Consider the following 12,817-nt stretch of genomic DNA (forward strand, 5'->3'; position numbering starts at 1 on the left):
TGTAATTTGTAGAATTTTCCTATTCGGAATATTCTATAAGTAATACGTTACCACTGGGCTGCTGCCCGCCCGTCCGTCCCCCGAGCACTTGCTCTCGCAGGAGACAAGAGTGAAGGGTGTCACATGGCAGCTAGGTGGCTACGCACGTGCTGCATGAGGTAATTGAGATCTCTGTGGTAGATTTCGCTATAGCAGCAGTTGTGGGAGACAACAGCCTCGGTATAACAGTGGTAACGTATTACTTATAGAATATTCCGAATAGGAAAATTCTACAAGTTTTCACCTGTAACACTTCCTGTGGTTGTATTGTACTCACCTGTGACACTCCCTGTGTCTGCATTGTTCTCACCTGTGACACTCCCTGTGTCTGTATTGTTCTCACCTGTGACACTCCCTGTGTCTGTATTGTTCTCACCTGTGACACTCCCTGTGCCTGCATTGTTCTCACCTGTGACACTCCCTGTGTCTGTATTGTTCTCACCTGTGACACTCCCTGTGTCTGTATTGTTCTCACCTGTGACACTCCCTGTGTCTGCATTGTCCTCACCTGTAACACTTCCTGTGACTGTATTGTTCTCACCTGTAACACTTCCTGTGGTTTTATTGTTCTCACCTGTGACACTTCCTGTGGTTTTATTGTTCTCACCTGTGAAACTACCTGTGATTGTATAGTTCTCACTTGTGATTGTATTGTTTCCATCTGGGACACTTTTGTGGTTGTGTTGGTATTGTTCTCCCATTTGCTACTTTCTGTTTTATTCAGGTCCGTGCTACCCGTGCCCTCTGACGGTGAACGTGTCGTGTTTCTGCAAGTCCACCTCCATCACCGTGCCGTGTGGGCGGGAGAAGGACATGAAACCTCCCAAGTGCAACAGGAAATGCCAGTAAGTCCACCAGTAACAGTTCCTCCTTTTACCATGTCCAGATAAAAACGTTTGTAAATACTGGAATAAATCATTGGAGTATTTTGATACTCTCTGACTTGTTCTCATTCATTCTGACGTGAGATTGTTGTGTACTTCTAGGATTCCCCCGAACTGCCACCACCCACGACGAGACAAACATCGATGTCACTTTAACGAGTGTCCGCCATGTCAGCAGAAGTGTTTGCTTCCTCTGCACCAGTGTGACCACACGTGTCCGGTCAAATGTCACGATGCTGTCAAGGTCAAAGTGGAAGACCAGGTGGGGAAATCATTTGTTCTTTGTAGAAATATGTTTATCAACTACACTTATTTAGTGGGGTGTAATATAGTGGTGTTTTAGTCATGATCGTTGCCCTATTTGTGTTATGAATCTCATGTATGTTTATTATCCCCCATCTCAAAGTGGGGAGGCGGATAAAGGAACAGTGTTCATCCATCCTTCCGTCCGCCTGCTTCTCAAAGGAGACAGTTTTTCTCAAAAACTATTTATGTCAGAGATGTTACTGGTCATGATATCAAACGAGTTCAAAAATTGGTCCCATTAGTTGCGCTTGCTCCGTGCTTTTCAAGAAAGTGCATACTGCGTGAAATGGGGCCACGTCTTCTCAGAAACTACTGAATAAAAGTTTGCATGCTTATCTAAGATACCGTTTTCGACGCCCAGGACGCCCTCAAAGTTAGAAATAGGGGGCTCTTATTAGAATATTATTTTGGTGACAAAAAACAGAGTTGAAAGATAAATTTTGTGGTTTATGCTGACAGCCTGAAGTGTTTATGTAAGACAGATATATTTTAAAATAATTTAATTGCCCATACTTAAGGGTGCATCTTACAAATGTGTGTGTATTATACGCAAATAAATAAGTCTTGTGTACATTGATCAATCGGCAGGAGTGCTTATTGGGATTGTTCACCAGCCAATGTATTAGCAAATGTCGCTGTGGGCGCTTATTATGTCGATACCGTACTTATCAAGACTGAATTCGAAAATTATTCTAGTTAGACTTGGGCTTTATAACAATGTCATTTAGGCATCATTTATAGGTTACATAGCAGATAAAGTGTGGTAATTTGTTATGTATTTATTGGTCTGATTCCCTTGGGTTTCCTGGTGTGTAAGCTCTATCCTTCCCCCGACAGCGACCCCGAGCCGGCCCCTGGGACGCCAGGCCTGCCTTTGTGATACAGACAGTGAAGAAGCCCTGTCCCCCCTGTCAGGTACCCATCCCAACAGAGTGCATGGGCAAACACGAGGTAAGGGAGGCAACTCTAGTTCTTCCTCATGTGTCAAAGATGTCTTATCATACCTCCATGTCAGAATGATGAGATCTGATTGGTCCACATGATCTTGATAAAATACTGTGTAACCCATCTTAGAGGGAAATGAATTTCTCATGGGGAGAATAAATCCCTTATACCCTGCCACAAAGAAAACAGGCTGCAAATGGATTTCTGAGAGGCAGAATAAATCCCTTATACCCCGCTTCGAAACAAAAAGTTGCAAACTTATACCCAAGTCATGTGACATAGCACAAGTTAACCTCAGCTCAATCGAACAGCTGTTTTTTATCAATTTTGAAGAATTTGTTTTGATGCTTTTACAATGTCATATTAAAACATGTCCGTAAGATAAATTTGTTGTAGCATCATCACGAGGGGTACATGGGGTTTTATGAGTCCCACGTTAGGATTTATACCACTCACCTCTGGCTTGTGGGTTGGTGATTTAACTGTACAGCCCAGACTTAGCCCTCAGTGACTATTTCCTGTTCAGTTAAATGAAATCTGCCCTATGTGGAAGACGCTTCCAGGATGACGAGGACATAAAGGCTGCCACAGAGGCGTGGTTAGAGGGCCAATCTGCGGATTTCAATAAAAGTGGTATTAAAAGCTTGAAGGACAAATGGAATAAGTGTATTGAGGTGAATGGAGATTATATTGAATAATAAAAGTGCAAAAGATATTCTGTGACTTGGTCTTATATTGAAGTTGCAAAACTTAGTGGACGCCCCTCATATAAAACCTAACGCGGGACACATAAAACCCCATGTACTCCGAGTGATCCTGCTACAATCTGTCATATGATGAGCAGTAAGTGATTGTTACTGTGAAAGTTACTTACTGCAGACCCTGACTCTTTCTTTCTGGGGGGCACAGGTGGCCCAGTCGTCTAAGGCGCCGCGATTCGCTGTGCAGAGTTGCGTCCCTTGGGTACGACAGAAACCTATGATTGTGGGTTCCAATCCCATATGTTTCTAGATTTGTCAGCACCATACCCATGCTCATGGGTTTCAACGAAGTGGTAATCGTCTGAGACCTGCATCACTTTGGGCTTTCCTCCCACATGAAGCTGACACGCCGTGATATAACTGGAATACTGTTAAAAGCGGCGTTAAACCCAACTCACTCACTCACTCTTTCTGATTAATAACATAAACAATAGTTCTACCTGCTTATTATCTGCATTATTTGCCTGTATAAAGCAGGGTCCAGGTCATTTTCTAAGCCATGAGTATTTACCCCATTGTTATCATTCACTATGGGTAGTAATAGCTTTCTTTGGGTATTCAATATATTTGACTAGTTTTTTGGTATTATTAAATGAATGGGTAGATTATGAGATTTTAAACATAATTCTGTGAAAATTCTGATTCAGTTAACTTTTAATTTTCTTCTGTTTATATGGTGCTGCAAGTGTGTCACATGACATATCATTCACTGCAGTAGAGTTTATGCATAGGGATGCCTGCATTTCATCTGTAAATAAAGATGTTTATAGATATTCTAGTATGCAAGCTGAAAAGACAACATTGGGTAATATGAAAACTATATCATCATAAACAATTTAATAAAAGGATGTGTAAAAAATAATAAAACAAACCCAATAGTATAATAATACTCTGAGTATATACTCACAGTATTATTTTCCTATTGGGTTTGTATATACTCACAGTATTATTATACTATTGAGTTTGTATATACTCACAGTATTATTATACTATTGGGTTTGTTTTATTATTTTTTGCACATGCTTCTCCAAATTAAATGGTTTATGATGATACAAATGTATAGTTTTCATAATTTACGCAAATAGGCAGCTTATCTGGAGCTCTGATAAAGTACTTAGTGTATTGGAATACTTTGTGCTATTCTAGACTAGTGCTGTAGCAAGACTTTGCCACTGCATAACTAGTCTCAATACTACAAGCATGTGCATGTACAATCAGCTGCAGCTGACCATACGTGTTTTCACAGGTGTCAAACATTCCATGTGCTGAAGTAGCTCCGTATTCCTGTGGGCGACCGTGTGACCGACAACTGGGGTGTGGCAATCACACATGTTCCATCCTGTGTCACATCGTCACTGGATCTGTGGACCAGCACACGGTAAGTCTTACAACGTCTGTGTGTCACATCGTCACTGGATCCGTGGACCAGCACACGGTAAGTCTTACAACGTCTGTGTGTCACATCGTCACTGGATCCGTGGACCAGCACACGGTAAGTCTTACAACGTCTGTGTGTCACATCGTCACTGGATCCGTGGACCAGCACACGGTAAGTCTTACAACGTCTGTGTGTCACATCGTCACTGGATCCGTGGATCAGCACACGGTAAGTCTTACAACGTCTGTGTGTCACATCGTCACTGGATCCGTGGACCAGCACACGGTAAGTCTTACAACGTCTGTGTGTCACATCGTCACTGGATCCGTGGACCAGCACACGGTAAGTCTTACAACGTCTGTGTGTCACATCGTCACTGGATCCGTGGATCAGCACACAGTAAGTCTTACAACGTCTGTGTGTCACATCGTCACTGGATCCGTGGACCAGCACACGGTAAGTCTTACAACGTCTGTGTGTCACATCGTCACTGGATCCGTGGATCAGCACACGGTAAGTCTTACAACGTCTGTGTGTCACATCGTCACTGGATCCATGGATCAGCACACAGTAAGTCTTACAACGTCTGTGTGTCACATCGTCACTGGATCCGTGGACCAGCACACGGTAAGTCTTACAACGTCTGTGTGTCACATCGTCACTGGATCCGTGGATCAGCACACGGTAAGTCTTACAACGTCTGTGTGTCACATCGTCACTGGATCCATGGATCAGCACACAGTAAGTCTTACAACGTCTGTGTGTCACATCGTCACTGGATCCGTGGACCAGCACACGGTAAGTCTTACAACGTCTGTGTGTCACATCGTCACTGGATCCGTGGACCAGCACACGGTAAGTCTTACAACGTCTGTGTGTCACATCGTCACTGGATCCGTGGATCAGCACACGGTAAGTCTTACAACGTCTGTGTGTCACATCGTCACTGGATCCATGGATCAGCACACAGTAAGTCTTACAACGTCTGTGTGTCACATCGTCACTGGATCCATGGATCAGCACACGGTAAGTCTTACAACGTCTGTGTGTCACATCGTCACTGGATCCATGGATCAGCACACAGTAAGTCTTACAACGTCTGTGTGTCACATCGTCACTGGATCCATGGATCAGCACACAGTAAGTCTTACAATGTCAAATACACAAAAAAGGCTAAAATGAGAGAAAGGGATGATTTTGCTTCAAGAGAAAATCTAACCAGAATTATTCCTCTGACACATGGTGATGTTTTTACCATATGTTTGTACTTTCTTTGTCTACATCTCCTAAGAAAATCAGCTTTGGTCAAAGACCTGTTCATGTTCAAATATTTAAAAAATGCTTCCTGAAAACCTCTAAAGTCAGCCTTTTCGACACGTTTAAACCTTGCCTATACATTTAGCGTTGTCCAAAACATGAAAGTGCTGAAAATAACAAAGTCCTCTACTCATTCATATTAGGAGTGAAACGATACAGCAAGGTCATGATACAATATGTATCACAATATTTTGGATACGATACGTATCGCAAAACGCATATTTATGTCAAATCACGTGGAAAGTTCTTCACTTTTAATATTTCAGAGCAGTTTCAAAAGGTAAAGCTAGCTGTAGTCACATGTTCGTTACGGCTATTTTTAGTAGTGAACTTAATTACAACACGTTTTGCAGTATTTGACTGATAAAAACACTAGGGGGTCATTAAATGAGTTGTAAGTAAATTCTTTTAGCATGTGCGTTCACTCATCACGCCGAAGACCCAGGTTTAAATCCCGACATGAGTAAAATGTGTGAAGCCTATTTCTGGTGTCCCACGCCATGATATTGCTAGAATATTGCTAAAAAAGGCGTAAACCCATACTCACTCACTCAATCTTTTAGCAAGTGTATCGTCTTGCATCGATACAGAAAAAAACTATCATGTATTGTATCACCGCATAAAATCTCACAATGCACCGGTGCACCGATGTATCGTTTCACCCCTAATTCATATGTACATAACACTCATAACAATTTCTGAAAGTTCTGCCATTTTCTTACTCTAGGCAGATCCTGTGGGCCCCAAAGGGCTTTTTTCCTACCTTTTCATTTGTTACCAGACTGAGCAGGGTACAAAAACAGAAGTTTTAATGTCAGAAAAAAATACTTATTGACTTGTTTTTTCTACTGTTCCAGGCAGGAAAGAACTGTGAGACATGTGAGAGCCCCTGTGAGAAGGGCCGCCCCCGGGGGTGCAAGCACCCCTGCCGCCTCCCGTGTCACCCACAGGACTGTCCCCCCTGCACCAGCATGGTACGGATGAGGTGCCACTGTAACGCTGTGGTCAAACACATCCCCTGTCATGACTGGACTGTCACCATGAAGGACAAGCAGGACCAGCTCCAGTCCTGTGAGGGACAATGCACCAAATCAGTGAGTAGCATATCCTCTTCACTGTATCTAAGACCGCCTCCGTGGTCTAGTGGTTGAGCGTCTGCCTGGAGAGCGGAAGGCTCGATCCCCGGCCGTGTCATACCAAAAGACGTTAAAAGATGGTACTTGTTGTTACCCTGTCTGGTGCTCAGCGTTAAGGGGCTAAAAAAAGTACTGGTCGGCTCGGAGTCAGAATACTGTGTCTGAGTGGGATATTTATGTTAAACTGCAGCATGGTATCTCAGTGGGCTAGCACTATAAATCGGCATCAGTCCACACTAGTACAAGCAGACAGAATTATATACACACACATACGTGCATGCACGTCGCTATATAAGTGCCATAATCTTGGATGCAACGTTAAATCCTATTTCACCTCTTCTCACCTTTTAGTTGTCTAAGATGCAATTCACAGGGATAGAAACAAACAGTTTTAGTCCAAATGACCTTGTAATGATAAGATATAGTAAAACCCTTAAAAATGGCAAATTTCTGCTAGTCCCTAGGATACTTTTACTATTGGGCAAGTTTGGCAAGGACTATAGGACTAGTACCAATTTCTAACACTGATTCACTATCAGAGTTGCATCCCTTGGGCAGGCCCCAAACCTATGTTTATGGTCTCAAAACCCAGTTTGCCCCAATTGTTTCTTGGTTTGTTAGCACCATACCCATGCTCTAGGGTTTCATCAAGGAAACTCAACTCACTAACTCACTCTAATATGTCTTGTTCCCTGTCATTTACCCAACTCACTGACCGTCTGTCTGCAGCTCCCATGCGGCCACCAGTGTGCGTCCACGTGTCACAACGGCGCCTGCCCCAATGCGGACCAGTGTAAGAAGAAGGTGACGCTGCGCTGTTCATGTCGCCGCAAGAAGAAGGAGGTGATCTGCCACACCGTGCAGCGCCCGGATGGAGGGGAGAAGGCCGTGCTGGACTGTGATGATGTGTGCGAGAAGACAAAGGAGGAGAAGAAAAAGGTGAGACGGGAGGGGGAGTGAGATACACAGACAGATGTGCAAGGGAGGGTGGGGTGGGGGAAGTGTTTGTGTCTTGTTCTGGATTGTGACATGGAGGACAAGAAGTTGAGATACAGGCAGACAGGATGTGAGGTTCTTGCAGGGTGCTAGATTGTGACATGGAGGACAAGAAGTTGAGATACAGACAGACAGGACGTGAGGGCCCTGAGGGGTGCTGGATTGTGACATGGAGGACAAGAAGTTGAGATACAGGCAGACAGGATGTGAGGTTCTTGCAGGATGCTAGATTGTGACATGGAGGACAAGAAGTTGAGATACAGGCAGACAGGACGTGAGGGTCCTGAGGGGTGCTGGATTGTGACATGGAGGACAAGAAGTTGAGATACAGGCAGACAGGATGTGAGGGGCTTGAGGGGTGCTGGATTGTGACGTGTCTGAGAAAGCAAACCTCAGACAGGACTCACATTGTTCAGGGCTCACAAACAGAATTGAGTGAAGTAGACACCAACGCGACAGTAAAATCACTGGTCAAAACTACAAAATGATTTTTCTTACTTGCTGTCACAGATATTCTTTCAAAGTCTGTCTTCCAAAGACATTTCAAATTGTCACAAGTCAACAGTACTACCTTGAAGTTAGAATTACTTTTGATGTTATCTTGCATAGAGAAGCGTATTTATTGATTATTGGTTATAGGATATTGAACCCTAATTGTGGAGAATTTCAGTTGGGTTGATTCACTAAATAAAAACTCCAACTTCATTACTTCGATTGCTTATAGATATATGTTTTCTCTGTAGATGAAAGATTCTGCCGAGAGGGAGAAGAAGGAGGAGGAAGAGAAAAAACAAAAGTTGGAGCTTGAAGAATATGAGAGGAAGCTGAAGGGAAGGAGGAAGAAACGCAAACATCTCGAGGAAGTTGTAGAGTTGACATTTTGGGAGAAAAACAAAACAGTCATGATCATCGTCTCCTCGCTTGTCACAGTCTTTGTTGCAATATTCCTGTTCTACTGGCTGTCAGCCTCTTGATGTATGCTGAAAGGCAAAATGAATTTTACATCTTTGTTCTTAATATATTGTTGATAATGTCTCTGTTGTATCACAGACAGCTTTGTTATTCAGAATTGATAAGAGTGTCTCATTGTTTCTCACAGCTGTAGTTTGTGTCGTCAACATTTATATTGATGGAAGATGGTATCTATGCATTCAGTCTTGCACCGGATATGCTTACGTAAATTATAATGTTATGTTTCAGGGGAAGGTGATATCGACATTTAGATTCCCTGAAGATATATACATGTACTACTAAAACAATGTTACAGATCACCGATTCTTTCACACCACTATACCTCATCTGTCATGGCATGACAGATTTACTATCGTAATATGATAGAATCGGGTGACCCTTAACTTTTTTTAGTAGTTTATGAGGGTTAATTTTAGCCCAGAAATCTAAAGGATTAAGAAAAATGATATTTTGTTTGTTTATTTGTTGTTTAACACAGTATTCCAGCTACATGAAAGCGGCCTGTAAATCGTCTGGACCAGACAATCCAGTGATTGATATCGTGCCATCGGGGTATGCTCTGTAAGAACTTGACATTGCAACCACTTCTTCATATATACTATGTGCATACGACACACACACACACACACACACACACACACACACACACACCTGTTTATGAGTAAAAGAAGAAAGTAAAATAATCCTGTGAAAACTTGATGAAGTCCTGTTGAAGGCTACTGATGGTCAGGTGGAGGTTTGATGTCGCGTTCAAGAGTATTGCACTTTTATAGCCGTGTGCATGCATGTGTATGTGTGTGTGACTGCTTGTACTAGTCTGGATTTTATTCCGGTTTTATTGTGCTAGCCCACTGAGATTCCGCCAATAGTCAGTACACCCCCATCTTGTGTAGTAGTCTTCTATGGAGACACGTCTACAGTCAGCACCTTCTGTTTTACATGGAGATTGACCAACAACTGTAATACTAGTTTACACGTCCCTGTTGGGATTTTAGGGTAAATAACGTCGCCAGTACCTCATTTATCATGGTTTAAGTTGGAGCAATCAACCAATCTTTTAATTCTACTTCCATAATCAACAGATTCTCATAATTTATCCATAATATAATTTGCAAGAATTTGTAAATTTCCTTTCATTCTGATTTAGTAAATAACAAGACTGACACTTCATATTTACCACTACTTAATGATTCTCTTGTGGAACCCTAATCAATATTAATTATTGATGCTGTAAATTAATGGTTGGCCCAGTCATCCAAGGCACCGCAGTTCGCTATGCAGAAATCTATGATCCCCTCAATTATGTGTCTAAGTTTGTCTGCACATTAACTGTGCTTGTGGGTTTCACTAAAGTGTAAACATCTTAAGATCTGCATCACTTCTGGCTTTTCTCCCACATTAAGCTGACACACTGATATAACTGGAATACTGTTGAAAGCAGCGTAAAACCGAACTCACTTACTCCATCACTCAGGCACAGAAAATTTGAAGTTCTGATTGAAACAAGAATACAACAAGGCTTCAGATTCCGGTGGTTCAAGTGAATACTGTGTATCATGTGATGAGTTTCAGCATTTGATTTTACTTGGAACAATATGGGTATACGAGAAACCATTTTAATATTGAATGTATTTCAGTTGCTGTTGTTTGACTGTATCAGTCTGCCATTTGTTATGTTTGATATTGTCATCTGATCAAGTGTTATGTGTTTATCAAATTGGTTTGATCTAAGGCGAAAAAAAATAATAGTCTCGGTTCTCAGGCACCACCGGCATCATCATAAAGTCTGCTGCACGTTTTGTTTTGTTTTCCATTTTCAAAAAAATATAAAAATCCTAATACATGAACTTTAACACAATTCACAAAAAAATTGAAAATGGAAACAAAGGCAAAACATGCAAAGAACTTTATGATGATGTGGGCAGTGCCTGAGAACCAAGACTATTATTTATTTTAGCCAAATCACCCATTTTGATTTGAGTTGTTTATTTTCAAGAGGCCTTTCTCAGAAATTTGTATCCATGTTTATGATGTTTCGACTGTTGAGTTGCATGGATGGCCAAGTGGGGTATGCAGAGTTGGCTCCTCCAGTGGTGCAAGGATTAGGTGATCATGGGTTTAAATACCAGATTCGCCTCGAGGTATTTTCTTTGATTGATCTGGATAAATGTAATTGTTTTCAGTGGTTGGATAAATGTAGTCTTATCAAAGCAGGATTAATCAAAACTTCTACTCTTTTCAACTGTTTAAAACAATAAAACAGTAATCGGCAAACTTTGATAAAAAACTGCAATCAAAACAAATTGTTCATTAAAATATGTTTCAAATTTTGTTTTATTGACAGCCATTATACGTGTGTAGTTGTTAGATGCTGAAATAGCAGACAGATACTTTTTTCTTTGTTAGTGGTATTAAGTTTATATGGTAACAGTGTATTTATGGAATTATTTGTTGTTTACTATTATTGTGAATCAAATTTTAGCATATGCATTTGTCCTCACAGTGAGACCATGTTTCCTATATATCTGTATGTACAAGACAAGTACACACGGTGTCCTCATGGGTAGCGTGTCTCCTTGCTGTTGAACACAATGAGACCATGTTTCCTATATATCTGTATGTACAAGACAAGTACACACGGTGTCCTCATGGGAAGCGTGTCTCCTTGCTGTTGAACACCGTGAGACCATGTTTCCTATATATCTGTATGTACAAGACAAGTACACACGATGTCCTCATGGGTAGCGTGTCTCCTTGCTGTTGAACACAATGAGACCATGTTTCCTATATATCTGTATGTACAAGACAAGTACACGTGGTGTCCTCATGGGAAGCGTGTCTCCTTGCTGTTGAACACAGTGAGACCATGTTTCCTATATATCTGTATGTACAAGACAAGTACACACGATGTCCTCATGGGTAGCGTGTCTCCTTGCTGTTGAACACAGTGAGACCATGTTTCCTATATATCTGTATGTACAAGACAAGTACACATGATGTCCTCATGGGTAGTGTGTCTCCTTGCTGTTTGGCCTCAACATGCATAATGACAATTTAATTTAACTTTCATATTCACAGGAATAGTCACATATAGTAGTCTGTGGAATACTTGACTTGACATTTAGTCGTGAAGGCCAGTTTCAGAGAGTCTTCTTTCTAACAGTCGCTTGCAAAACTGAGAGTAGGGAGGGGGAAATTATGGTTTTGTTGCTACGTTACAAATCTACAAATGATTCTGAAATACCATGGGAACTATTTGGGTCATCCAACACTCTAGGAATGTGATTGAAAACAATTTCTGAACAGTGCTCGGAAAGAAAACTTGTGACTAGCCAATTTAAGGACAAAGTCATGTGAATCAAGAAATTGATTTTAACAAGCCTGATATATAGAACATTGTTTCTCAATGCATGCAAAATTCAGCCAAAAGGACAGGTAAGAATAAAATGGGGTCATCTTTTTGCCTCACCCTTGTCCATTGTCTGTCAGAGCCATTGGTGGTTCAGTCCACAGAGGCAAAGAGTTGCAGGTCTCAATCTAATGATAGTGGGTTTGAATCCCAGATTGACCCTGAATATGATCGTTGGTTTGTCAGCACCACACCTCATTAATCTCATGTCTAACAGGGGGCATGGGTGACCCAGTCGTCTAAGGCGACAGGATTCGCTGTGCAGAGGTGCGTCCCATCGGCACGCCAGAAACCTATGATTGTGGGTTCGAATCCCGGTTCACCCCGATTATGTTTCTAGGTTTGTCTGGGTTTCACAGAAGTGGTAAACTCAAGAGACCTGCATTACTTCGGGCTTTCCTCCCTCATTAAGCTGACATGCCATGATATAACTGGAATAATGTTAAAAGCGGTGTCAACCCAACTCACTCTCATGAACTCTTGACGTCCTCCCACAATAAGGTGATACTGTAAGTAGGAGAATCTCTTGCTAGTTACTCGACAGTATCCTCCTGGTAAGATCTGTGCCATACTCTTTCAACTGTAACATAGCCGATATAACTGTGCGCTGCCTGCTGTATTTGGATATTATGTTATCTGATTGACTATCCTCATAATAAAATTGTGTTAATCTG

The 12,817-nt window shown here is 41.7% G+C and overlaps 1 protein-coding gene across 2 annotated transcripts in view; it reads left to right on the forward strand.

The window, feature by feature from the left end:
- Positions 1 to 12,817, forward strand: part of LOC124117070 (NF-X1-type zinc finger protein NFXL1-like) — a 36,234-nt gene extending 23,417 nt beyond the window's left edge. For both annotated transcript variants that reach the window (XM_046478771.2, XM_046478772.2), the window contains exons 13-19: positions 764 to 884; positions 1,026 to 1,185; positions 2,067 to 2,180; positions 4,182 to 4,313; positions 6,488 to 6,724; positions 7,496 to 7,705; positions 8,506 to 12,817. In XM_046478771.2, the coding sequence (XP_046334727.2) occupies positions 764 to 884; positions 1,026 to 1,185; positions 2,067 to 2,180; positions 4,182 to 4,313; positions 6,488 to 6,724; positions 7,496 to 7,705; positions 8,506 to 8,736 (1,205 nt within the window). In that variant the 3' untranslated portion in view covers positions 8,737 to 12,817. The remainder of the gene's footprint in view (positions 1 to 763; positions 885 to 1,025; positions 1,186 to 2,066; positions 2,181 to 4,181; positions 4,314 to 6,487; positions 6,725 to 7,495; positions 7,706 to 8,505) is intronic.

Source organism: Haliotis rufescens, unplaced genomic scaffold (genome assembly GCF_023055435.1).
Source record: "Haliotis rufescens isolate VD_foot unplaced genomic scaffold, xgHalRufe1.0.p SCAF_7, whole genome shotgun sequence".
NCBI lineage: Eukaryota > Metazoa > Mollusca > Gastropoda > Lepetellida > Haliotidae > Haliotis > Haliotis rufescens.